Below are 27673 nucleotides of genomic sequence, written 5' to 3' on the forward strand. Positions count from 1 at the left end.
TCATACGTGCTTACTGGGCTTTGCCTAGACTGTAGGTCTGGCTACCTATTTACAGAGCCTTGAGTTCACTTATGATTTTCTTTTGTTGCCAGAATCTCCCTGAGAAATACAGGGAGACAGAGAATTAGAACCATTTTTTGCAGTTGTTCACATTGTAGAAAAATCTAATTAAATTTCAAGGGACGAAGAAGGCTTCCTTACCCTAAAGACTCTCCCCTGATGAATTGCTAAGGCATATTGCAAATAAAAAAGGGGCTAGAATGTAATGTAAGAATGCATCAAAGAAACAAGGAAAAGAAAAATTGCCACAAGAATATTTTATGCCAGAAATCATTAGACAATTGCAATTGAAAGGCCATTACCAACTCTCACTATAATAAAAGACATTGTAATTGCACTCTGAGCAACTAGGGTGACACTTTCTGCATTGGATATTTGTCTGTCATGGGGCACATCTTGACACTTCTGCTTATTAATGTATGTGGTAATCATACAATGAATGACTGGACTGATAAGAGTATATTGAGAGCAGCTGCTAACAATAGCTGAAAGAACCACACATCATATCTTTACAGAATCCCTGAAAATAAAGAGGAACAACTGTCTTCAGAAATTGCTACAACTATAAAATAAAGATGTTCGTAATGTTTAGAGAACAGTTGTTATCATTACTACTACCACTACTTCCAAGTTTCGTACTTTTCTTGTGAAAAAAAAGAATCTGTCCTACTGAGCAAAAAAATAAAAATGTTAATCATAAAAATGTGTGTGTGTATATCCCTAAGTTGTAATGCTGCTTGTATTTATAAAGTTAGAAAGCACACCAGTCAATGCTTTTTTCTGGAAGTCAACCAATTCTTCTTATAATTGCTGCCTTTTTTCTTCTTTTTTACCATTTCAGTTATTTGGTTGTTTCTTAGCCTGGGAGACACGAAATGTCAGCATTCCTGCTTTGAATGATAGCAAATACATCGGAATGAGTGTATACAATGTTGGGATAATGTGCATTATTGGTGCTGCTGTTTCATTTCTTACTCGGGACCAACCCAACGTGCAGTTCTGCATTGTTGCTTTAGTCATAATATTCTGCAGTACCATTACTCTCTGCCTTGTGTTTGTACCTAAGGTAAGTGAATTTGTTTAGCATGGGTCTGGATATTTTTTCTTGTTTTATAGTTGTGATTTCACATATAAAAGTTAATTGCCTTTTCAAGCTCAATGAAAATGTATGAATTCTAAAGTAAGCCTGTCTATATCTGAAACAAAGAACAAAGCTTCATGAGATTTTAGAAAAAATACAAAGTTACAGGAATGTGAATGCATGCATTTCTAATGCCTACATTTTACTGAATGTGTGAATGGTGACACAGAGGTAGTTCTCTGTAATTTCAATGGAATAGGAACTTTTTGGAGAGGGGGACATCTAGTCATTAAGAAGGGGCAGGTCCAGTTGTCTGCTCTACCTCGTGTCTCTTATATTGAAACCTCTAAAATATTCAAGTATGGTGGTAAAATAGGATTTATTAGCACTTCAGAAAAAAGAGAAAAAAAATAAACAACTGTATGTAACTGCAGATGCTGACACTGAAGATATTTTTAATAACTGATATATTATAAGTCTAAGTGAGGCATGGACTGTGAAGCATATGCCTTCATTTCTTTTTGCTCCTTTGGACTCTGAGGATGTGTGTATCATATGTTGATGGAAAAACTGAGAAGATACTGAATCACAGAGAGCTGACACTTAAATCATTTTACTTGCAGAGTTAAGCTTTAGGCACAAGTGTGATAGACCTTAAATGACAAGAAATTTGATTCCTCTGTAAGTTTATTTTAGCTAAATCACAAGTTCTAGAGAATGCATTTGGTATTTTGTGTTAAAATGTGCAATTGTGGTCATTTTAAATGACTTATATAAACCTAGCATAACACCCCAAGTCAGATGCATATATAATTGGATGACTGGAACATTTGCAAGGCAAGATTGAAGATGTTTGCCTTACCTTTGGAATTTTTGTCTTAAGTTTTCAATTGAGTCGTGATAAAACATTTGTGGCAGAATTGAACATATTATATCAAATGTGTTGGTGCTAACTAGCATCCCTGGTTATGGTCCTCAGGAGGGGAATTTACCTCAGTTGTTCCCTCTGAGACAAAAGAGAGGCAAAGAAAAACAAAAGAAGCTGACTGATGATCTGCAACAAAGCAGAGGAATTCATTTTCCAGGACTGACTAACCCGGATGTTTTTACAAGTTCTGCAATTCAGTTCTCAAAAATTATATACCTACAGAGATGTAAATAGTTATATTCTTGTTCTGGATCTTAGGGAAAAATCACAACTTCATTCTAAATTAAGGAAAATTCCCAAACACAGCAAAGAAGAGTACTTTGAAATTCTGCAAGATTTAAGTTTGTAAGCTGTATGAAAATGCATATTAAAGCTCTGCTGCCAAAAATACCTCCACGAAATTTCAAGTCTCTTCAAAGAGAAAATATTATTAATGCTGTGACATGCTCTTCTGCCCCTTTGCTTTCATGCTCCTTTACCCATCCTTCTTTTCCGCTGCTGCAGGCTCTGAAATGATTTTCCTGTTTCCTCTTTTAACCCCTTCATCTGACCTTCTTTTAACCCCTCACTTCCCTGCCATCATTTTTACTCTCAGTTCATTCCATTCAAAATGCAAACATGAACCCTAGCCTCCTCCCTTTAACAATTATGTAATCAATTAGTATGGTTTTGGTGACATAGGAAGATTGTTGGTGAAATCCTAAAGCCTGTGGCTCATCAAGCATAGAAGATGCTGGAGACTTGGAAGCTTGCACTTTTTCATTTATTAAACTATCGTCAGATAGATGCAAGCAGTAACATGCTTTTGAGCCACTTGAGTACTTCTATTTCTCTTCAATTCAAAGTAAAACACATTTCCTTTGGCAGTCTCAAGATCTTACAATGCTAGAATTCAATTTTGCCCCATAGCCATTTTATGGATCTGAATAAGCAGCTATTAAATTATATAGGGAAACTAGAGAGAGAAACATAACATTTTGTCATTACTTCTCAGATGTACTAATCCTATTTACTTATACTGTGGCAATTACTGTACTTCTCCAGGCCCACCTCATGCACTGCCATTTTGTTAGCACAAGTGACTCTGAAAAATCTCATAGTAGAATTAGACCAGGGACAAATTCTTCATTCCTTTCTTCATTTAAAGATGTGCTACACCACCTTCCACAGAATGAGGTGAAGGCAGCTGCCCAGTAGATCCCTAGGTCCTTGTTCTCAACAGGGAACAACTGTTCTCAACAGTTGTTCTTGAACACGTCTGTGACATTTCCTCTTTCAGTGCTCAGGAACCTCTCCTGATCAGCGTCAACTTTCAAAGAGTGACGTTGCAGTGACATCAGCCAGCTCCCTCAGTCCTTGGGGATGCACCTCATCAGGTTGCATGATTTGATGTTCAGTTGGCTTGGGAGTTCCAGAAGGATTGGATTCCTGAAAGCGATTATTATAAGTAATCATAGAATCATAGAATTAGCTAGGTTGGAAAAGACCTACAAGATCATCCAGTCCAACCATCCACCTACCACCAATAACCCCACTAAACCATGTCTCTCAACACTATATCTAAATGTTTCTTGAACACATTTCAAGTAAAGACCAATGTGAAGCTGTCACTTAAGATCTGAGCCTTCTCCCTGTCTTCAATCACCTAAAGAAATGCAGTTTATTGTCTTCAAACTTAGCACATCATCTCCATCTACAGACTTGGTCTGTAAATCCACATCAGGGAAGGAGTGCTTCAGTGTCAGATCAGTCGTGTCTCCATCAGAATTTAGGCTTTACTTCATGCCACCACAACTGCAGAATGGTCATGCTTCCAAGAACAAGGTGAATCAATTACAAGTTGTGGCTATACCACAAAATCTGACTGTACAGTGCTTACAAAATTCCTTCTCCTTATGTCTTTTCCGATAACTCAGCAGCATTGGATTTATGAAATTATATCCATGTTCTCAAGACAGGGAGCTCCTTCAGCTCTATCTGTGTACAAATATAAATGTATGACGCTTGGCAAGTAATCATAAGTTCTGTATTCTTCAGAGTACTCTGAAAAGATCTCACCTCCTTGCCAAACCGCTAGCAGCTTTCTCTCTTCATGTCAAGGCGATATTTTCACATTGTCACCAAGTGTTAGATCTTACTTATATTTGTTTAAATTAAATATATTTAAGGTTAACCTTTTTTTAAGTGCCTCATTGAATTTATTTGAACAGATACGTTTTATTTTGGGTCCCTAAAACCTAATTAAGTTTCTGTTATCTCCAGAGTGCAATCTCCCTAGGGTTCTTTCTGTTAATACTCCTACTTCGTGCCTCCTTCTGCTTGAATGTTACTTGTAACAGTAGGAAAGAAGAAATTTCATGCAATGTGAGTGCAAGGGTGTTGGGATGTTTTGTTGTTTTTTTTTTTCTTGAGGAGAGAATATATCCTTTGAAAGTATAAAGATGTCAATGAAGACAAAAGAGATTTTTGATGAAATATTGAAATATATCTTTCATTAAGTCCAGGCTGATATATTTTAGATGAGTTATTCCATTTTTTTTAAACTCTTCCCTCGGCAAAATCATTCTGATTCAACCTATTGAGTAAATTTATTCAGAAATTGCCTTAAGTACTACACGTGGCAAGCAGAGCTCACTTTCCAGTATTTTGTACTTGAAAGTCAGAAAGGAACACTTTGTTTACCCTAGGATATTTGGGGTACAAAAGAACTAGCTGCAAAAATAAAACTATCTACAGGATTTCTTAAGGCTTGTAAACCTTTCAGCTCATCACACTGAGGACAAATCCAGATGCAGCCACACAGAACAGAAGATTTCAGTTCACTCAAAATCAAAAGAAAGAAGACTCAAAAACATCAACGTCAGTCACCAGCGTCAATCAGGCCAGCACGTCTCGGCTAGAAGGATTGCAGTCAGAGAACCACCGCTTGAGAATGAAAATTACAGAGGTATTTTTTATTTGATACTGCCTATGCAATTTCTTTGCAATTTTTTTGTGATCTGCTTAAATGTTGACTACTTTTTAGAGGAAACATTTGTCTTTGTCTGTTAGCAAAATACTGAAATAATAGGAAACATTATTTATATTAATAGCTAATTAATACATTCAATACTTAGCAGATGTGATAAATTGAAATTATGCCTTAGCAAATTAAAATGAAAATTCCTGTAGTCCTTTGTTCCCGGTGCTTCATATGGACATGCTGGGCACCATACAGCTGTAGCTGCAGAAGGGCAACCTTTACATGCAAGTGGAAAAGAGACCCACAGCCCCAAGGGCACATAGGAGCTGTATTTGTTTCTGTCTATGGCCAAGTTCAGAGACTGCCATTGCTGGCAGTCTAAGAGTTCGCATGTGAACTACATGAATTCCATTAAAGCTATGAAGTGGGTATTCTTCATTTTGTCCGTCCTTGTTCAGGAGACTTCAAACAATGGCAAATCAACACTGAAGACTGTCCATTTTGTGTGCCAAGATATCTGTAGTTGCTCTAAGTATTATAAAAAATTATTATCTTCTTGCCTGTATTTTGAAGTATTCTTATACCTTGAAGAAACGCTATTTTATTTCAACCATTACTTCTTTATCCATATCTTAACTAAGGACAATTGCTTAGGTAACAAAAAGGTGTTTACTCAGACTATCGAAGACATCAAAAGCAAAAGCTATCCATGTCTTTTTAAGGAAATGTAGTTCTTCGGTTTGGTTAGGTGCCTTTCATGCAACAGCCTTGAAATTTTTGATGAAGGCCCTACTGGTTACTGGCTATCTTGGCATCTGTATCCTGCTGTAGCTTCTCTACTAAGCCTCCTAACTCATGAGATCCCACCTGTGCCTTGTAAGGGTTGTGACAATGATCACAGGTAAGGCTGGTGAGGGCAGCTGAGCTGTATTAGTGTACACAGGGTCCTGATACTCTTGTTAGACTTTTCTTAAATAGATTAAATACTTAGACCCTATAGGTCCAAATAAGAATTTCAATGTTACGGCGACTTGAAGCACATCTTACCATAGCTAGTAGCTGCATCTCTGGATTATTTACCTTGAGTTGCTATAGCCACGTTCTATAAGGAAGCAATGCAAATTTAAATCCAACACTTTTAAAATTTATTTAAGCCAGTAGTAAGCTGGATACTGCATCCTGGTCAGAGGACAGAGAGCATCCTAAACTCAAATTTGTTTGGCTCAACCAAGTAGTTACAGTGATGTATGCCCATTGTATGCATAAATAATAATCAGTTTAGAGGTTTTCAGACTGGGCATTCTAATGCTCATTTCTTCCTTATTCTGCAGTACATCTGGAATTACTTAAACAATCAGCTGTTGAAGCTTGCTTTTCCTGTATGCCCTGTGTGCTATGTCACTGCTACCTGTAGCAAGATTTTTCGAGGTAGTGTTGTCCAGCTATAAGAACACTGTATTTGATACCATGTGCGGATTGCACGGCCACCTGCTCCTGGTCTAATTATAGACTGTGCAGTTACTGCAGGTACCTGAAACAATGGTCCTTGAATTTTTGGCAGTTCATACTGTTTCTGTTTTGCAGCTGGACAAGGACTTAGAAGAGGTCACCATGCAGCTTCAGGACACGCCTGAGAAAACAACATACATTAAGCAGAACCACTATCAGGATCTCAATGACATTCTTAGTATACGGAACTTTACAGAGAGTAAAGGTGAGAGTGAAATCTATTAGCAGCTTAACACAATACGGTTTTGAATACCAGAATGCCAATCTCATTGGACTGGTTCCAGAGCATTCACATCTCAGTGAGATACACTTCTAATGTTTTGGTTGTGTAATGGAAAGCATGCAGAGTCACATAATAAATTGTATGATACTCACTGAGTAGTTATTTTTCTGTACATATCTCTTCTACTGTGTGCCTTAAGTGTATAATACACAAGGTAAAGTAGGAAACTTTTAAAAACAAATTTGTGTTCAGAAGTCAAGTTTTCTGTACTAGATGAAGGAAGTCGTACAATGCTTCAGATGTTGTAAGAGTTAATTATGCCAGCCATCAACAGCAGGAGGCCCAATTTAATATGTGCTCATCTGAATAGATGTTCAAATCTTGCTTTTGGACATTGCTATCAAGTACATAGAAGAGAAGCACGTAAATATTTCAGTGCTGATTTGGACTCTAAATGTAGAATTGAAGGCACTCATGTATGAAAATTCTTCCCTAGGAACTGATAAAAAAAGGATTTCATGACTACTGAAATATTCCTAAGTTGTTTCTACCATGTCTCTTGCATAGGTCCCCAAAGAAATATATGTGAAAGAATTGCTTCCATTAAAGCTATTTCACTTTTGGGAAGCAATAAGATCTGGTGTATAGTGCAATAACGTGGAAGTCAGGACACCCAGTTTCCATTTCTGACTGTAGAATTGATCTACTTTGTGAATTTTGGCAAATAACTTTTTACAGCTGGATATTATTATATTAGATGAGGAAACTGATTGCCCTGTATTGGGAGGTCGTACAGTTGCAAAGCTATGCTCAGGTTTCCTATTGGTTAAGTGAAACTAAAGCTACTCCTGTGAATATAGTCCTTGAATAATTATTTTAGAACAACAGCAATGCTTCGTGTGTGTTTTTGAAGTATACTGAAAGTGTAGTTGGAAAAGGTTACCTGCTCATGGGGTTCTTTGTTTTAGCCTGGGTATGTATTTGGTTGTGTAACTTCTCGCAAAAAAAAAAAAAAAAAAAAAAAAGGAAGAGCTCTACAGAGTTCCCAGTGTCCTTTTTAAAATTAAAAAACAGAAGGGGGGGAAAGGAGGAAAAGGAAAACGTAAATAGCTGCTGGAGGCGTGTGATTATTGGCCTGAGATCAGCAACAAGAACTAACATCAGTGAGTGGGATGAGGCAGCTTTACCAAGTGTTCAAAAGGAACACATAGAATGTTCCACTCATGTCAGATGCTCCGGGAAAAATGATAAATCATGAATAATATTTCAAGCAGAAAAGATACATTACATTGTGCCAACTGGCCATCTAAGTTTGGATATGAGAGACAAAAATGATTCTCAAGAGATACGTTGGATATAAATTTAGGACTGGATGCTTCCCACAGCAGGTTGCGCTCCATTAGCAGTACGATGCTGGCAAAGAAATCAAGGAGAAAATATAACCTTTATGCACGTACGTGTGACTATATCTACAGAAAACAATGATGTTTACTGCTGCTTTAAGTACCAGCATCCAAGATTGTCTGCATTCCCAAGTTTACCCCTGTTTGGTACCTTAACTTCTGGGTACATATTTAAGAACACCTTTATGTACTGAGCCTTAATGTACTGAGTAGCTTGGAATGACGTACTATTGGGATTTGCAGGATAGATATTCTCCTGCATACTGTAGTTGCTGGACACAGTTTTCTGAAGAGACCTACTGCATGAAGCTCAAGGAGGGGAAGGGAAAGAACAATGGTTTTCCTTGGCCATGTTTGTATTGAGTATGTTAGAGCACTGATGTGGGGGATGAGGAAGACCTGCATCTCAGTTTCCAGCAGTTTCCAAAGCTTAGTCCCACACTCGAGGGCAAATGCCCCAAATATGAGTATTACACAGTACTCTAATATTCAAACTTCCAAGCTTTGAGTCACCACATTAAACAACTCTCTCTAGACTCTTTTTCCCCTCCATTTCTGTGCCTTCTGCTTTTTGTTTTTTTTTTTGCATATTTCCCTTCCCTCACTATATCTGAGTCTCCTCTGTATTTCTCTCACTGCATCATTTCTCAATAGTCAACCTATGTACTTAATTTAAATTTGCCATTGCAATCAAAATAATAAGGCTTCGGAGTATTCATGCCGCTGAGTCACCACTGCTTCTGTGCAGATGCATACAGACATCGCTTAAATGTTACTTAAAGAAATTCTGGCCCTTACAGCTATGGGAAAGCTAACTCTGTCTGACATAACTATGTTTTCTGTAGCCATTCATTTCATATTGCTTTCCATAAATGAAAATACGGAACCTTGAAATTATGCATCCCTGATGGTATATCTCCACGGTTCAGGAGATGTTAATATTTTATTATTGTGACCTAGAAGGGGCCATGTGTATCACCTCCACCTGCAACTGGGAAAGCCCATCCAGAGCGGCTTTTGAGGTGATGACAACGTTCTTGCCTAGCTTGGACCTTGTAAAAAGTGTGAGCTGAGAGAGAGGTAGTAGTGCAGTGAAGAGAGATGCTGAAGGTAACAGCTGAAGGTAACTGACTTAGAACTAAAGATTGTAGCAGATCATTTGCCACTGCTCTGGTGGACATGGCTGAATTCTGTGTCAATTCTCCTTGCGAAACTCCTTGCTGTTCTGAAAGAGTTCACATAGAGCATGCGATGCAGCATATCCCTATCGCTATTGCTTACACAAACCCAGAGCACTGCACTTCAGAGGACAGATAATAACACAGGATTTATGCAATGCATCTCTAACAAGTCCTAATGAAACTTTAATGTCATAGCACACTTCAGTAGATTTCTGATCTGTAAAAATTGCCCAGAGTCAAAACTCCCAGCCTATAGCTGAGTGCCAAAGGAGGTCATCTGATTCTTCCCATCCTTCCCCACCCCTGCCATTTACCTCAAATAGGGACTTAGAAGCCAAACACTGCATGACTTTAACCAGAGCATACAGATCCAGATGTGCACTCCTATAACTGCCTGATCTCAGGCAAAGAATCATAACTTTGGGGACCCTGGTTAGCTGTTGCTAGTAATAGCTCCTAGTGTAGCCCACTCTTTGCTGGCATGGGGGCTCTTTCTTTACAGCACATTTTAATTCAATAGGTCTCCTTACAAAGAGAGATTATCTAGGATGCTCATCTCTTATTCACAAACCCATAATGTTCCCAAGATATCTATAGCAACTGGCCATATAAGAAAAGCAATTAAGAAAATGTGGATTGTAGTTTATGGCTTGATCGCTTTTTATTTTGTTTTGTTTTCTTTTTTAATGCAGGCTTTTATCTTTGGCTGTATTAGCTTCATGCAGTCAGGCAATTCTCAGCATGCTCCGTGGAACGTGACCTCAGATGGCTTCCCCAGTTGCATATAAATTGTTCGTATGGGGTATTCCCTGACCTTCACAGCAACAGGGCCCGATGGAGCTGCACGGAGCTGTGTTAGGGGAGGGTCAGGTTGGGCATTAGGAAAAGGTTCTTCACCAGAGGGCAGTGGGCATGAAACAGGATCCCCAGGGCAATGGGCACAGCCCCAGGCTGCCAGAGTTCAAGCATCATAAGAAAGGTCTGTCCTAGGAAGGCTGAAGTTATTTCTACCGTAAGAGCTACTGCACAGATACAAGTTACTGAGGTTTTAACCACAGCCCCCTAGAAGTTGCCATAAGCTAGAACACTGAGGCTTTTACCACAGCTCCCTAGCTGCGGTACCATAAATTAGCATACTCCAGATAGCATAAGAAAGAATATTCCACATTTACGCCTGGAGCCTCTTCAGAGCCAGAGCAACCTGGGCTGTGTTTCCTGGGGTTTTCCCTGCAGATGTTGCAGCACAGGGCACCAGCCACTATGTTTCCAGAGCCCCTCTATGCCATAACAGAGAGCTTGACCATGTGGTTTTAAGAATAGCTTTTCACAACACTTACAGCAGGTGTTGTCAGTAAATTAATGGAAGAAACCACTGTAAGAGGTTCTTTTTAGCTTTTCTACCCATTTTCATCAGTTCCTGAACTTTTCTTCATTTCTCCTTTCCAATGGACAAATTCTGTTCTCTGATAGCTATAAGTAAGTGGAAAGTGCAGGCACATCAGGATTAAATTTGATTCTGTAAGAAAAATGCAGTGGTAAGATACTGCATGTTTTTTTGGGTTGGCTAATTTTGTTACCCTTAGAATCCTACAATCATATTCTATTTGACTTCCATCTGACATTTCTTTAAACAAAATTATTTCTACATGAATGATTCATATATAGTGAAAGTTTCTCATAAAGTCAAACTGATAAAATATCCTCCAGTCAAATCTCCATTTATTGCAACTTTTGCCAATGTGTTTCAGACCAGTGTATTGCAAAAATTAATGAATGACAACCCTACTACGGGAAGTACAGAAAGAAGCAGAGTGCAGCCATGCAGTAGTCCCTACTCATGCAAGTTCTCTCACTGCAGGCACCCCAGCTTGCTCAGGAAGTCTTTTCTGTTTGGACCCAGAGAATTGTTTTTACTCATTGCTGTAAATGGACTGGGAGCATTCATTGGCTTGTCAGCTGTGCCTACGTACTGTCAGTTGTTACCTCACTCTGGTGTTTCTTAGTTTCTCCCCAAGCAAAAGTAGCTCAAAGGAAAACAGATTTCAAAGGAGTGTTGCTAGCAAATGCAAAGCAAAACAAAGTTCATCTGTGGTAGAGGGAAAAACATTACTCCTATGAAGCTGATTTTATTCAAGCATTAAGCTTGAGATTGAAACCCCAGATTCAAAGGAAGGCTTTTCAAAAACTGATGCACAAGGCTTTAAGGAATGTGTTGGGTTTTTTTAAGAAAAGGTATAGTTCTTTATTTCCTTATATATAGACTGAGATACCAGTTTCCATGAAGCCTAGCAAATGGATTTCAATCCCAAAATTAGAGGCTGTTTCTATTTCAATGGGGAGACCAATCTGCCGGATGTTCAGTTTCTGCTTTTCCTTGCACAGAAATGAATCAGTAGTAAAGGGAGTTTCTTGTGATTCACAGTAGTATAAATCAGAAAAGAATCCTCTTGGCTGTCATTTAAAAAAAAATTCCTAATGTAACTATGAGAAGTCATGACCTAGACTTCCTGAGTGCTGCAAACCATTCAGCTTTAAATTACAAGAGGGGAGATTTAGGCTAGAAGTTAGGAAGAAATTCTTTACTCAGAGGGTGGTGAGGTGCTGGCACAGGCTGCCCAGAGAAGCTGTGGGTGCCCCATCCCTGGAGGTGCTCAAGGCCAGGTTGGATGGGGCCCTGGGCAGCCTGAGCTGGTGGGGGGGGCAGCCCTGCCTGCGGCAGGGGCTGGGGCTGGGTGGGCTTTGAGGTCCTTTCTAACCCAAGCCATTCTGTGATTTCATGAAACCATTACAGGTAAGGTTGAGGGAACCAGGCTGTGGGGTGATTATCAGGATGGCATGGCTGAGGAGGGAGTCACTTCTGGTAAGCAGCTGGCAGTAGTGAGCCCTTTGAGCCTCTGCAGAGCAGCAATGGGATGTGTTCCTGCAGCTAAGAGTTTGGCAGTTGGAAGTCATTTCTCTGATGTAGGTGGGGAAAGGTCCCAAGCTAAAGCCTCCTGGCTCTCGCTGACAGCTGGGTAGCAGGTTTTGTTTTCTAATGAACCAATCATTGAGTGCTGTGTGAAGCACTTGAAATCTATTTGTCTTTTTTTCCCTGTGGTTTTTTGAATGGAAAGTGCTCAGACATCACTTATTCAGACTTCTGAGTTCCTGTTTGAGGTCTAAGAAGGTGAAAATTACTTAGAAACTGCTTCTGGCTAATGTAAATTCAATTTTGAAAGCATTTAGATCATCTCAGTGCAACATATTCAGTAGCATCTGCAATGGAAGACAGTACCCTGAGAATGAAGGGCATTTTTCAAGTGGCATGCTTAATGAACAGAGGAAGAGAAGATGGGGAAGCACTAACAGCAGTGCTAAACTTCAGAGAAATCAGGAGAGTCAAATGTTTGCCATTACCTTTAATTCATTTTCTTTCAGTTGTTCATCTATACAAAATCAGTTTCCTCCATCCTTAAGTTGTTTAAGTGCATGTGGTGATAGATAGTGGTTTTTCTTTCAGCTCCAGCTCCTGGAAGCATATTACTAAGTGAGAATCTTGATCTTCATTATTGACATGAAAGGTAAATGGAGGAAAAAAAAAAAAAGGAAGAGGGTGGAAAAAAAAAAAGACATTCTAGTTTCCATAGCTGCAGAATAAAAATCTAACAGCTCCTCTTCTGAATAGCTCAAAGCTCTAGACAACTAGTAGGAATTATACAACTGTTTTGTATTTTGAAAAGACAAATAAAAAATTAAGTCTTAATATTGTGGCAGTCTATGGATTCTGCCTGTATTCTTTAACCCGATATATTAAAACTTGTCTATGTACAGAAATACGCACAGTGTATTAAAGGAGAGTCATCTGCAAGAGTGGTAGAAAAGGGTTTATTAAGAATAACACACAGAGTGATGTATAGACAGTTGGTGTAAAGGACGAGTAGGCATAGAATATTTGATTTCTGCTCTACTTTAAACTAGAATCCCCACCTTTTTGATAGTGCCCACCTCCGTCTCTCTCTCAGCGCAACTGAAAGTATAATAAATCCCTCCAGGGCATACAACACAAATTAATCCCTGGAATCATGTACTCCCAAAGTCTGGCACTTGCATATTCCAGTCATTTGGTGAAGAGTTGTATCTTCAGTGGCTTTGCAAGTTATTTGTCTTGGCCGAAAAACTTGGGGCTCTGGAACTGTTAAATAATAGGCCTTTTCCATCCCTAATTACAGGGATTATTTGAATTTTAACTTTGGTCTTTGTCATCTAGTCAGCATTTTTCATTGTCAGCTTAGATCAGCTCAGCATTGGACATTGTTTTTAATCACAGAAATAAGAGGTTTTTTCTAGTTGTCTGTTTATAGACATCACAAGGCTCTTATGCAAATGTCAAGCTCGATATACATAGAAATGTGATATATGGAAAACAAAAACTGAGCTCTTGTGACAGCAAGTGCCACACCAGCAAACTTCAGGCTGTCCTGAGATGATAGGTTTCACTTCTTCTTATCTTAGCCACTGTCAGATTTGAGTCCTTGTTGTCCTCCCTTCACATCACTGAATCCTGTCACATCTCCTCTTGAAGCACCTCCCTTCTCGCTACACACAAATCCCTTAGCTCTTTTCCTGACATTTTGTTGATTTAACAGAAGCAGCTTTGTGTGCCCTGGTTGTCTCCTTTCTCATCCAGCCCCTTTCCTTCCATGCAACGTTAAGTGAGGAATCTTCTTTTTGCTCTTCTGAGTTGTACATTTTTGCATCCTCGCCTATTCACTTTTTCCAAGTTGCCTTTTGGATTTGCTCAGCAGAAGATGAATCCTACAAAATAATGGCAACAATACCTCACTGGGAGGGTAGTTATACATACTGGAGAACCTTACCAAGTTCATTGGCAGTGTAATGGGATCTGAATTTTATCAGAGAATCATTTCAGTTGGAAGGGACCCTTAAAGGCCACCTAGTCCAACTCCTCTGCGATGAACAGGAACACCTACAGCTACATCAGGTTGCTCAGAGTCCTGTCCAGCCTGTCCTGGAGTGTCTCCAGGGATGGGGCATCCACCACCTCTCTGGACAACTCATCCCAGTGCTTCATAAGACAGTTTGCCCAGAGAGGTGGTAGATGCCCTGTTTTCTGGGGTTTCTTGGTGTTAGTAGAGCAGAAATGCCGCTTTTCATGCTATTTTTGTTTTTTTTCATGTATTTTCCTACTTTTCCCTCTCATGCCCATTTTTGCATTCAAATCCTCCAGAGCTGTTTTCTAGTGTCTACCTCTGAGTCCTCCTCCATGCTGCCTTAAGGCCTGCAGCAACCACTGCTCCTGTATGCGAAGCAAACAACTGCCTGTGATGGATTTGGAGCAGCTCTGTAATTATTTATGAAAACTCTGCACTGTCCTCATTACTCAGATGTTGTCCTTGTGACTTTCCTTGGCTTAACACAGCAGGAAACATTGGAAAAGCAGGCAGGAACAGAAGGGATCTCCAGTTAAGACAGCCTTCTTTAAATGGCTGTGTTCTTCCCCTCTTGCAGAGGGATGGATATATGCCACAGACCTCAGCACAGCGAGCCCTGGCCTCCTGGGACGCTCGTGGGAATTAAGTGATGCTACCTGCAGGGAAAATGATGATCTTCTGTGTTACCACTATGCAGCAAAAAAAGGACTGCAGAAGAAAGCTTAATGAAATCATTAGCTGTCCTTCCTGCAGACAACCTATCGGCCAGTGCAGCTGATATGAATGATTTTTCTGTGCTAAATCATAGCAGATAGCAGATAGTTGAATGACAGCACTTAATTGCTTATGCGATATCAACCATACCAGGGTTTCATAAACTGATGAAATTACAGTTTTTCTGGGTAAATATTTAAACAAGGGTTTTTTTTAATATAGAAAGGTAACAATATTTGAATGAAAGACAATATGATGATGCAGCTGTTATATTTTTTCACAGAAAGGGGAAGGAGCATGATAGGGCTACATAGAGGCAGGAAATAAAATATTTAAGAGAGAAAGGGAGGTAGAAAGCAAAGAAGAACAAAAGAGAATTTTTTTGCTTTTTGTTTCATTGTGATAGTTCCCATAAAGAACACATTTCCAAAGTTAAGAGTATCGAAAACTCACAGGGAAACCTGAGCATATATTGCAATATAGGCAGAACAAGTTTATTTTGTGGCACAATGTACATCTGGGAAACTTTATAATGAACCAATTTTACAAAGGTCACTTGGCTACCATAAAATAAAATTGAATGTGTTGTCCATCTAGATGGCGAGAAAGCAATCTTGAAAAATCATCTTGATCAAAATCCACCAGCACAATGGAGTACATCAGACCCTTCCAGAACAAGCAAAGATCCTATAGAAGACATCAACTCTCCAGAACAGTAAGTAGCAAGCCATTATGTACTGGTAGAGAAAGAGGCACTCTGCACTCTCTCATGTATACATGTGCTTGTGTGCACATGCTTTTTGAAGTGTTTGAAACGTAAATTCCATCATGGACATCACCCACTCGACTGATAAAATACTAATTAAAATGATTGCATTGCATCAAAAGCCATCTCTCTCTTTCAAGTGTTTTTATGGAAAGAGCTTCACTGAAAACGTTTCCAGCCAGCCCCACCTACAGGCGCAGCTGATACATCAGCACAGGAGTTGTGAATGGCAACCTTCTGAAGAACCAGTGGGCAGAATTGTTGTCCTGTGATGCCTCCTTGCATCCAGCTCACCATCCCCACCGAATTCAAAGGATGTTAGGGTCACTAGGTCCTTCAGTGCATCAAAACACACTAATGTACTTTTTTCTCTTGTCAGAAACACCCATAGTGTGAGGTCTAACCACCAGCATACAGGAGAGATGAGGATGAACACATGTAAACACCCACGTTATGACTATTGTCAGTGCGGGTCTTTCCACACGGAAGCAAGAGTGGTTCATGGTGTGCACAGTCTTTTGTTTGTTGTTCTGGTCTTAAGCTAACTGAGAAATAAAAACAGTCTTTGAGCTTTTCAGTGTTACCATAGCAGCTGAAGCTGACTGGGGCATGGAAAGCTTTTCATTAGAAACAATGGTGTATCTGGAATCAGAGTATGGCACAAAGCACCAGTTAGAGTCATAGAGGAGAGAGAGTCCTAAAGTATCAGCTTTGCTTTCCAGAAACCTATATAATAAATTCATATACTACCCTCTGCATCAAAAGAGGGGTGGCCAGCAGGGAGAGGGAGGTGATTGTCCCCCTCTACTCTGCCTTTGTAAGGTCCCATCTGGAGTACTGCATCCAGGTCTGGGGCCCCCAGCACACGAAGGATGTGGAGCAGTTGGATTGGGCCCAGAGGAGGGCAGTGAAGATGATCAGAGGGCTGGAGCACTAATCCTATTGAGAGAATTAGGCTTTTTTAGACTGGAGAACAGAAGGCTCCAGGGAGACATCTATGATTCTATGATTGTGTCCATCCAGTACTTGAAGGGAGCCTTATAAGAAGGAAGGGCACAGACTTTTTATACAGTCTGATAGTGATAGGATCAGGGGGAATGGTTTAAACTAGAAGAAAAACTTATGTTAGATATTTGGAATAAATTATTTACCCAGAGGTTGGTGAGGCCCTGGCACACGTTGCCCAGAGAAGCTGTGCGTGCCCCATCCCTGGTCAGGTTGGAAGGGGACCTGGGCAGCCGGATGTGGTGGGGGGCAGCCCTGCCCACGGCAGGAGGCTGGAGCTCAGTGATCTTTAAGGTCCCTTCCAATCCAACCTATTCTATGATTCCATGATACGATTTCATATGATTCTCTAACACCTCAACAGGTCTTGCTGCAGGACAAAGATAAGGGAAGCACCATGCCTGTTTGGACCAAGAATAAGCCCTTTCCCTAAGGTAGCCTCGTTACATTGGCAGCACATTATCTGAGCTGAGAGCTGTCAGGCTCCTGTTTGGTACCTGGGCAACTTAAAAGCTTGTTAAACAGAATAAATTAAAGAAATTACCAGTCTGAGTCATGTGCTACATCAGTGTCAGCAAACCTGATTTCTGATAGCCGTTATTGCCTTGTATTACCTGGTCCAAGAAAACACATGGGGTTCTAACTCTGGTCTGGTACTGCACAACAGTAAACAACCCAAAGCTGTAGAGAAGCTAACCTTCACACAAATGTGCACACGCACACACAAAAGCGTCCATTAGCTAAAATATCTTGTTATTTCACAAACACAGAGCCCTCACTGATCAAGCTCTTGAGACTTCAGGAGGTCAGCAGAGTGCCCTAATGCATAGCTATTAGATGTGCATCTTTTTCCAGCACCATTTGTAAAAAATAATGTAGTGTGAATAGATGAATGCACTCATCTACATGTGACTTAAAAGAGATACTAAGAAAAATTCTAATACTTGGAATAGTTCTCCTGATACAGATTTTTTTTTTAAAAAAAAAAAGACCTTTTGCCTCTTGGTGAAGACAGAAGTTCCTCTAGGCTAGCAATGACTGATGAGAAGACTGAGATTTCCTAAAGGTCTTAAGAAACAGGTCAGCACAAATCTGAGCAGTCACTGACATTTCTGGAAAGCAATTAGTGAAGTCCTGCTAAATCAGAGCAGCGCCGTTCAGCACTTGCACAGCTGTGCCTGTGCCAGGTCCAAGGGTCAGGGTCTTCCCTGAGGATGCATTAGCAATTTGGTTTACTCAAGCTGTAGAGCTCAGGCTCAATGGACCCACCCAAGTGAAGCATAGAAATCTTCAGGGCCAGGGTTTTATCATCTCATTTCTTCATCTCTTTCCAAACTTTATGCTTTTAAAGAACATCCTTATTCTTACATGCTCTTTTTCCAACTTGTATGGCAGTATTTTTGGCCTTCCAGGTTTATTAAATATATTATTTTTCTTTAAAAAAAAAAAAAAGTGCTGAAGATAAGCTATAGTTTGTGCTTTTTCATTTCCCTGTGTACACAGGGTATGTGACAGAGAGGTAGTTACATAGCCTGCAACTTTAGTTAAATCTATTTCATACTTAGGAACAGATCTGGAGGTTATTACTGAGAAAATTATTTCCTTTTTGCCACAAACCTAAGAAAGGAGGACATTAAAATAATAATTTACCTGCATATGTGTAAATTCTTCATAGCCTCCCCCTCCACAAAAAAAAAAAAAAAAAAAAATTATTATTTTTTGGCACAGAGTAAAAATTATAGATTTCTGCCAGATCCCACTAAAAGCTGCCACTTTGGTAGACTGTTTCCTATATATGCTCATTTTTGTAACCTCCAAAGCAGCTAGTCACTGTGTAACCCATATAACAGAATCATAGAATGGCTTAGGTTGGAAGGGACCTCAAAGATCATCCTATTCCAACTCCCCTGCCATGGGCAGGGTTGCCACCCACTAAATCAGGCACCAGATCAGACTGCCCAGGACCCCATCCAACCTGACCTTGAATGGGCCATCCATCCGCAACTTCTCTGGGCAACATCTTCCAGCCCCTTCCAGCCCCCACCACTCCCTCTGAGAAAAATTTCCCCTGACATCCAATCTCAATCTCTCCTTTTTCAGTAAAACCATTCCCGCTTGTCCTGTACTATCTACCTATGTAAAAAGTTGATTTCCCTCCTGTTTATAAGCTCCCTTTAAGTACTGGAAGGTCTCTCCGGAGCCTTCTCATCTCCAGGCACAGCTCCCTCAGCCTATCTTCATAGGAGAGGTACTCTGATATTTTTGAGCTGAAGTTCTGCTTTTATCAGCATTTAAAAGACAGTCAGATATCCTCTTGGGGCCAGTTATATCAATGTTAGTAACCAAAAATTCTTATTAAAAATGTTGATTGTGACTGGATTATTGCATTACAGCCATATGCCTTGGCATGAAAGTGTCTCCTTTGTGAAGTTTCTCTGTTGATGGTACTTCATATGATCCTACCCTGCTCAAATCTGTTGTAAAAATACAGAGGATTGAGACTGGTTAGTTTACTTGCTAATACAGTATCTTGCTTTACTGTAGAACTTCAGAAGTTCTCCAGCTTCCCAGCAGTTGCAAAGAAATCAACATTAATGGGCTGGAGAATTGTTTGAAATGATCTCAGCACTTAGACAGTTTACACATTCCCACAGATCTTAAGAGGTTTGGCTGCGGCTCTCTTACCAAATAGATCCCTTCAGTGGTTTTGTATAGCAGAACCAAAAGATTTTTCATCTGCTGCTGCTGCCTTTGCAGCATCATGCACAGCATTCCCATCTGCTTGCCCAGAGAGGTGGTGGAAGCCCCGTCCCTGGAGACACTCAAGGTCAGGCTGGAGTGGTCTATGAGCAAGCTGATGTAGCTGTAGGTGTCCCTGTGCATTGCAGGGGAGTTGAACTAGATGACTTTTAAGGGTCCCTTCCAACTCAAATGATTCTGTGATTCTATAATCTGCACTGCATTGTGCTCCTATGTGCACTGGCAGGCAAGCTTTTGCTCAAATCTATTTATTCCTAATAAATGATGGTTCTGTATACAGCTGGGGATGTGTGCTGTTCTAACACCCTGATGAGCAATTGCCCTGTATGTGGAACCACCTTTGCTTTCAGTCTCCTGCAGTGATTTTAGGAAGCCACCAGTACTCACCATTCCTGTCCCCATCTACCTAACCATACGCTCTGACATATCTGTGCTGTACAGCCAATCTGAAACAAAGTGCGTGCCATTTTGAAAGCAGTGACAAAATGTGACAGCATGGAGGAGGAGGGAAAGTATCAATATTGGGGAAAAGAAAGAAAACATGAAGAGTGAGGCAAGGTTAAAGATTTACTTTCACTTGAGGAGAAAATAGCACTTTTTGTTTGTTTGTTTGTTTGTTACTTTTGTTTGTTGGGTATTTATTATTATGTATCTCTACCCAAGAGTCTTGCCTAAGTTCTTAATTGTGTTCCAGTCTCTAGGCTACCCTCCTCTGCCTAAATTCCAGGAACCAAGTTTTCAAGTGAAAGTAAACACTAAGTACAGTTAAAGCAAAATTTGCCACCCACTGCAGCCACCGTGTGCACAGCCAAATAAACATGCTTTGTCCATGCTATGGCTAACACTTAAATGGGTGGAAGAAAACCATTCACTTGATAATTATGCAACTAGATTCTCTTGGAATGGCTTTAAAAAGCTCTTCAATGAAAAGTCTGTAGCAGCCGAACAAAGTACGCGTTTCCACCGGTGGGAAAATAAGCATGGGCAATTCCGTGCCTGACCCTGCAATGAGAAGCAGAATTACAATCTGCAGCCGTGGGTTAATAAGGATTCAGTGCACGGCAGCAGCAAGCTGTACCCCTTCTTCACTCCTTGGGAACAGCCTGAGTTCATTGATACCACCAAAAAGAGTTGGGAACAATGGCAAACTAACAGTGAGTGGATTTTGGTTTATCCCAAAGATGCATGGCCAGCAGTACAATCACTGGGGGTTACTCTAAACTTTTAAAGAGATTGCTCTAAACTTTTAAAGAGAGTTTGCGGAGGAAAAGATCCTGAGGAAGAATTTCCTGGCCAGGCAGACTGTAGCCACTTCTGCATTTCTGTACATAACAAGCCCTAGTACTGTAGTGAAAAGGCTTAAAAAGAAATATCATTACATCTCTTTCTGTCTGAATTGGATAGCTTTACTGGTTGGTCCCTGAGCAGTGCAGGGGATGCTGTGGTAGCTGCCTCCAGTTCCTTACAGAAGGCAAAAAGAAAGGAAGCATTTGAATCAGACAGGTTGTCCAAAGGCAAGCTTCCAAACTTATACTTCTCATAAGCGTCTGCCTGTACAGTAATTATGGCAGTTTACAGGGAAATACGTATTTAAAACTGTTGAACTGATTCCATGCCTTGTATGGGCATTTTTCTTCCAGAATTATAAATCTGACCTTCAATTTGACTCTGTCACTTTGACAGCTGTCTTCTCTTCACAAAGAAAATTCCTCCCTTGTTTCAAGAGCAAATGCCTCCAAATGCAGAAACAATGCTGGTATGATACTATCTCAATGAACAAAACCATCTCTTGCATTGACAAACCTCAACTGGGCTTTGGTTCTATGGGAGGTGTCAGTATACCCAGAGCATGGTGGGAGCAGAGCCTTGTTGTGGCCCTGTCCTCTGCACAGAAGGGTGTTGGCTGGGCTGGCTGCGATCATGGCTTAGTGCCCCCTTAAAAAAAAAAAACACCCTAACAGTTATGATGACGTCAATCTTCTAGGAAAATTGGATTCTTAAATGCTGAATTTCACTGTAGGTGGTGGAACAGGCTGCTTTTCCAGCTCTTACTTTGCGGCCCCACAGCACTGTGTGGGAACATGAGAGCAACCAGCACCTCAAAAGCGCAGACCTAAACTGCACAGACAAACCACTTGGAACAACCCAGCAGTCTGAACTCGCTCCCTCTGTGCACCTGTGTTTGCCTTAGCTGGAGCTGCAAAAATGCCATCTTTAATTCTGACATCCCTGTGCTAAGTGATGCAGGGCTTAAAGCTCCATCTGTGACCTCGTGCGTGGCTGTGCAGTTAGCCAGCGCTGTGCGTGCAATAGATCACTTTGCAAGGAGCGGGGATGGCTAAGCCATATGCCCTCCTTGCAGTCTAAGGCTTTCCCCTTTTTCCAGTATCAGCAGTCTAACAATTAATCTGAAAGTGCCCGGGAATTTCAGAAGACTGCGGATGCTGAGAAGGCACCATTAAATTCTTGTGTCATGTTTAGCTTGTCAGAAAGATTCCTGAGGGAAATAATGTGGTGGTGGCATCACTCAACAGATGCAAGCACGACACTCCTGGCATTAACCCTCTCTATCTCAGCAGCAGGAAATATCCTTGCAGCAACCTGCAAACATTTCAAGCGCACAATAAAGGGCACTCTGGAGAAGGGGAAGCTCAGGGGAGACCTTATCACTCTCTACAACTGCCTGAGAGGAGGCGGTAGTGAGGTGAGGGTCAGCCTCTTCTCCCAGCTAATAGCGATAGAATGAGAGGGAATTGCCTCACATTGCACCAGGGAAGTTTCAGGTTGGATATTAGGGAGAATTTCTCCTCCAAAAGAGCGGTGACGCACTGGCACAGGCTGCCCAGGGAGGTGGTGGAGTCACCTCCCTGGAGGTGTTCAAAAAACGTGTAGATGTGGCACTGAGGGACACGGCTAATGGGCACGATGAGAACGGGCTGACGGTTGGACTGGATGATTGCAATGGTCTTTTCCAACCTTCGTGATTCTCTGATTTTCTCTTGGCTAACACTTCTCTTCCCCTGTCTCTCCCAGCATACAGCGTCGGCTGTCCTTGCAGCTGCCCATCCTGCACCACGCCTACCTGCCCTCCATAGGAGGCGTTGACGCGAGCTGTGCCAGCCCCTGCGTAAGCCCCAGCGCCAGCCCTCGGCACAGGCACGTGCCACCCTCCTTCCGAGTGATGGTTTCTGGGCTGTAGGAAGGGGAGATCAGTGCTTCCTGAACTGCTTTTAAGTACTCAAAGACTGGACTAAACATCTGACATAGAACTCTGCTACAAGCACGTGACATTGGCTCTGAGCACAGAGAAACTACTGCTGAGGCCACCGCCACAGGAGTGCCAGGGTAGCTCATGTGGGAAGGCGAAGGAGGACGACGCGAGGAGCTTGATCTGTAGCCTTATTCATGGAGTTTTTATTTCTTCACGTAGAAGTCACTGAAAACATTTCTTCCCGAATTTCTACTAGCAACAAGGAGGCTGGGAAATACGAATCTTGCAAAAAAGACTCTAGGAAAAACACTCAAATGTCACTGAGCTTTACGTGGCTGCTGAGAACATGCAATTCTATACTGTATCCATGTAAGGAAAAATACAGCGATTGAGCTATAACGTATTTATTGAAATAGATACACTCATTTTTACAAGAGTTGTGTTAAATTGCTGGAAACATTCTGCACTGGTTAGTCTTGCTCGTTTTCATTTCAGGGATGCTGTTCAGTAGGAAAGAAGGAATGTGAGAAATGGTTCCTCGGGTGCCATTGAGACTGCAGGGTCACCTCTAACTAGCAGCAGTACAGGAAGCCCAAGCAGGGGCTGAAGTTACAACAGAAGAGAGCTGCTGGTGGAATCACAGCACTTTGCCCTTCTCCAGGGATGGTGGCAGCGACTGCTGACCATCGGCAGCTTCGTTTTAGTGAGGTTTCAGAGTGAGCACCACCAACCGTAATGTACTAAACTGCCTGGAAAAGTCCTCGGGCTGAGGACAGCTGAGTAGTTAAGTCTTAATGTCACAGGATGGATTGTTTTTCATAGTTTGTTTGAATGATGTCGCACATAATTACAATTAAAATAATTTAGCGGACTGGGGGTGGGGGGTTAGGGAACAGCACTTTGTGGCTGCAGGCAATGCCTGCAGAGCACGTAGATGTGGCTATACACTATGTTTGCTTCGTACCTGCGCGTGTGACAGTCGTAGCGGACAACAGGGAGGACAGATCAAATTTACCAGTAGAAGAATACTTTAGTTGAATCTTAAAAGGACTGTGGGGAAAAAAAAAAAAAAAATTAAAAACAACTCAAAACCGTGGTTTTTACACTTTTTAGCTGCATCCCCTGAACAGAAGTAATTAGGAGGAACGATAGTGGCGCACCATCTGGACCAGCCCTGGAGCCGAGCCTTCAGGCACAGGTGAGATCCACACGCAGCTTCTTTTTCCAAGGAACTGGAAATGTGGCATCTCCCTGCCAGGGCTGCTTGCTAGGAGCAGCGGGGAAATGCCCGAAGCACCCGCTGGGCTCTCAGTCCTCTTTGACCAATGCCTGTGCACCTCAGGCCAGACCTTGGGAATGACGTTTCTACAAAGGTTTACAAATTAACCACGGCTAAAGCACAGCTGAAAAGGTCCATTAGCTGAGGGGCTTAACTGCAGCTTTGACGAGCTGGCATAAATCTCCATTGAAAACAGAACACACCTCATAGTGGCCAAAACCGACATGAATATATATCCGAATCTTACGATCAGGAGCATCACAAAGTGTTTCACTTGGCACATACGGTAAGAGAGGTTGTGGAAATATCTGTAGCTTTTAGAACAAAAACATGTAAGTATAAACACAGATAAAATAGAACTCATTACTCTGTTTAAGCACTAAACACTGACGTTGTCACTCAATGTGTGTTGACAGTATTCTCTTGCTTTATTAATATCATCAGGGCCTGGTTTATTTTAAAAGGAATGTTAATTTTTAAAAAGAGAAAAAAATACAATATTGTATATAATGTATACACAAAGATCTCTGTAGAAATATTATTCCAACTTAGCAGGAAAAAAAAATCAGAAGTATCGGACCATTGGAGGTGAGTGTGTGTGTGTGTCTGTAACTTCGTGAATACTGACTGTGTGACGTTTATTAGGTTTAAACCATGCAGTACATTCTTTGTCTCAATGATACTGTAGTTTCTCCCATAACATTTTTTTTTACTTTACTGCAGATAACAAGACCAACCAAGTGAATATAGCTATTTAATGTTTCTGTTCTTTTATACTGCAGCAAAAATGTACTGTAAATTTATGAAGAGGCTGTGCCCCAATGGCATTTTCCAATGATGTTAGTGCACAAATGCTTTAAACTAGACTGGAACTGCCAGAATAAAATGTAAATGAAGAATTTCTTGTATAACCTTATACTGCATGAGATCAATTTTTAATAAATTGTTGCAAATCTGTTTTTATGAATAAAATATAGAAAACCTAGCTTTTTGGACTCAGTGTCCTCTCACCCTACAGCAGAACTGTTCTATATATGCTTATATATATGTATATATACCTGTACATAAAAGCCTTCCTTGGAGAAGGACAAATCCTATTATAACACCACATTGTAATAAAAGTCAAAGTACAAATCCAAGTAGCTGAAGGGTTCACATCTAGAGAAAACAGATGGAAGTGTTTCTATCCTGAAACACAATCAAGGTGTTGTTCAGGAGTGAAGTCTAAGCCCTTTTTCAAATGGGAAAATAGCATGCATTAAATATAATCCAAAAATTTACTTCCTATTCTCTCTTGCAACTTTGAAAGTGTGAGTTCAGGAGAAGGAGGAAAAATTGAACTTTTCAGGTAAGTTATTGAAGCTGAGGCAACCTTCTAGCTATATATGTAGGTTGCTCTGAAAATAATGCCTCCTGTTATTTTCCATGGGAATGACAACAGGTACAAAGAGCACAACAGCACTATTTGATAGAGCGAATTCTCAGCTACAAAACACCATTTTTCAACACAATCAGCAACATTAGCTACGTATTTTGACCAGCCTGTATGTTGCATTCATAAACATCTGTACCAGTGGATGTGGCTCACTGTCACTGCTGCCACAGCTGAAATGCAGCACCCACTGCCTCACTGTGCTCACATCCACTGTTTGGTCTCCATAACATTTAGTGAGCATCGATGAGTGTCAATGGGTGCCATTTTTTCCACCTGGAGGAAACCAATAACACACCTTTACTTCCTACACACTTCCAAGTCAGACACCATTGTGTCAGACTGCCCCTCTGCTGCCATCTTTCACACAGTACCAAAATGTAATGGGATATTGGTGGGAAGGTTCAACCTCTATTGCTATATCACCAACATCTGCCTTTGATGTTGTGGGCCAACTAATAAATGGCATTACTTTTGAAGCAACCCTTGTACAAAGATCTCTGCTCCAGAGAATGAGAAGGCTATGAGAATCATCACCAAATGATTCCTGAAGTAAACGTTAAACCTCTTCATCCAGTTTTGCACAGATTTTAAGTCCTAAATCTATCTCTTCTGCATGGCAGCACATGAGGTGGGTGGGGAACATAGTGCATTGAGTAAAGTGGAGGAAGGAGCATTTTATTTCAGTTGTTTGTTTTTCAACAGGAGAACCCTCATACCAACACATGCAAGAAGTATGAGGGAACTGAGAGCCATGACAAATGTGCTTCCTGTAGATTTCTGATGCAACTGAGGAGTGCTGCAGAACACATGCTAAGGAGAAAATATGAGTGTGAAACCAGCAGCATGGATCATGGATCTCAAATCAGAGTACCAGATGGCAGGAGAAACTCGCACAGATACATCAAAGCTCATTCAAAAAAGAAAAAGAAAAAAAAAAGCCTAGAACAACTCTATTGTGAAACCTATATTCATCCAGAAATTGTGGGAGGATGTGAGCAACTTTGTGTGCTCAGGAATTATAGGAAACAAGAACAAAATAAACTGTTGCTCTGAGAGGTCAGGAAAATAAGAGGAAGATGTCAAGGAACTAAGTTTACTCAAACCATTGAGTTTCCACAATTACAGCAACTGCACTTTCCATAAAATCATAACAGTGCCATTGAATCCACGAAAGATTAGCAATTTTGCAGAACGACTTTCAAAAATAATTAATGGCTCTGAGGATGATGAGGGAAGAGCAAGAAAGGCTCTTCTTCTGTTTTTCTTTCAAAACACATAACGCCTTCTCTTGAAGTTTTTATAATCAAATCTCTTTTCAGAACATGCTTGTTTATCACAAGGGCCAATACGGCATACTGTTCTCCCCAAGACTGGATTAGTGTTTCTGGTCCTTTCTGCTCAGGCTTGCCTAGGTGCTGGAGGACCTGTCCCCTCCCTTCCACAGTACCCTGCTGCTATCAGCATGGAGTCAGGATGGGCCAAGCCTGCCTCTTGGTGGGCTTGCTCTCCCTGTGACTGTCTTATTTAATTGAGATTTGCTTCTTGCTTTCTGATAAGACTGACAGGTTTATTACAGTGCCTTAAATATCGTGATTTTTTCTGAGTTCATTTCTCATATTTACTGACTGCCTCTTCCATCAGTTGAGATGGCGAATGGCACTTATATCCATTACTTTAATATTCATGAATACTATTCACAAATGCAATTCCAAGAGCACTCTGCCTCTTGAGCCCATTGGGATCCCGCTGGTGCTTTGCTACACTTAGCTCTGCTCTACGCTTACTAAAGGACATTGCTGGTCTAGAACTGCACTTGAAGAGATGGGGATAAGACTGCTGGAGCCTTGTGTTGAGTTGCTGGCACAGGCATTCAGGGTGCCAGTACAACTACATCAGTAACCTCTCTTACCTCCAGATGTTTTGAGCCACTAGCTTTGCTAACTGCAGCTAGTTTACTCTATCCCCTGGCAATGAGGTGCTGAAATGGGCCAACTGAATGGAAAGACCAATGGGTAGGAAAGAGAAGAAAGGAGAGAGGGACCTCTCCAGACCCTAAGCATGTCCTTCACCCCTCCCAAGAAGATGGCCAAGACTGACTTCATCAGAGCCAAGCATAACACATGCATTTAAACAAATTACTGGACTTCAGAGCCTAATTGGCTTTCACTTGTTTCTTTATGCAGCAGGAGCCCTGTACCCTCTTGCAGTGGCTGCAATTTAAGCCA

General features: G+C 41.0%; 1 protein-coding gene across 1 annotated transcript in view; it reads left to right on the forward strand.

The window, feature by feature from the left end:
* GABBR2 (gamma-aminobutyric acid type B receptor subunit 2) overlaps positions 1–24998 on the forward strand; it is a 465848-nt gene extending 440850 nt beyond the window's left edge. Inside the window, exons 15-19 of the mRNA XM_021388070.1 lie at positions 902–1126; positions 4834–5016; positions 6616–6745; positions 15590–15707; positions 22557–24998. Coding sequence (XP_021243745.1) covers positions 902–1126; positions 4834–5016; positions 6616–6745; positions 15590–15707; positions 22557–22722 — 822 coding nt within the window. The 3' untranslated portion in view covers positions 22723–24998. The remainder of the gene's footprint in view (positions 1–901; positions 1127–4833; positions 5017–6615; positions 6746–15589; positions 15708–22556) is intronic.

Source organism: Numida meleagris, chromosome 2, assembly GCF_002078875.1.
Source record: "Numida meleagris isolate 19003 breed g44 Domestic line chromosome 2, NumMel1.0, whole genome shotgun sequence".
Lineage (NCBI taxonomy): Eukaryota > Metazoa > Chordata > Aves > Galliformes > Numididae > Numida > Numida meleagris.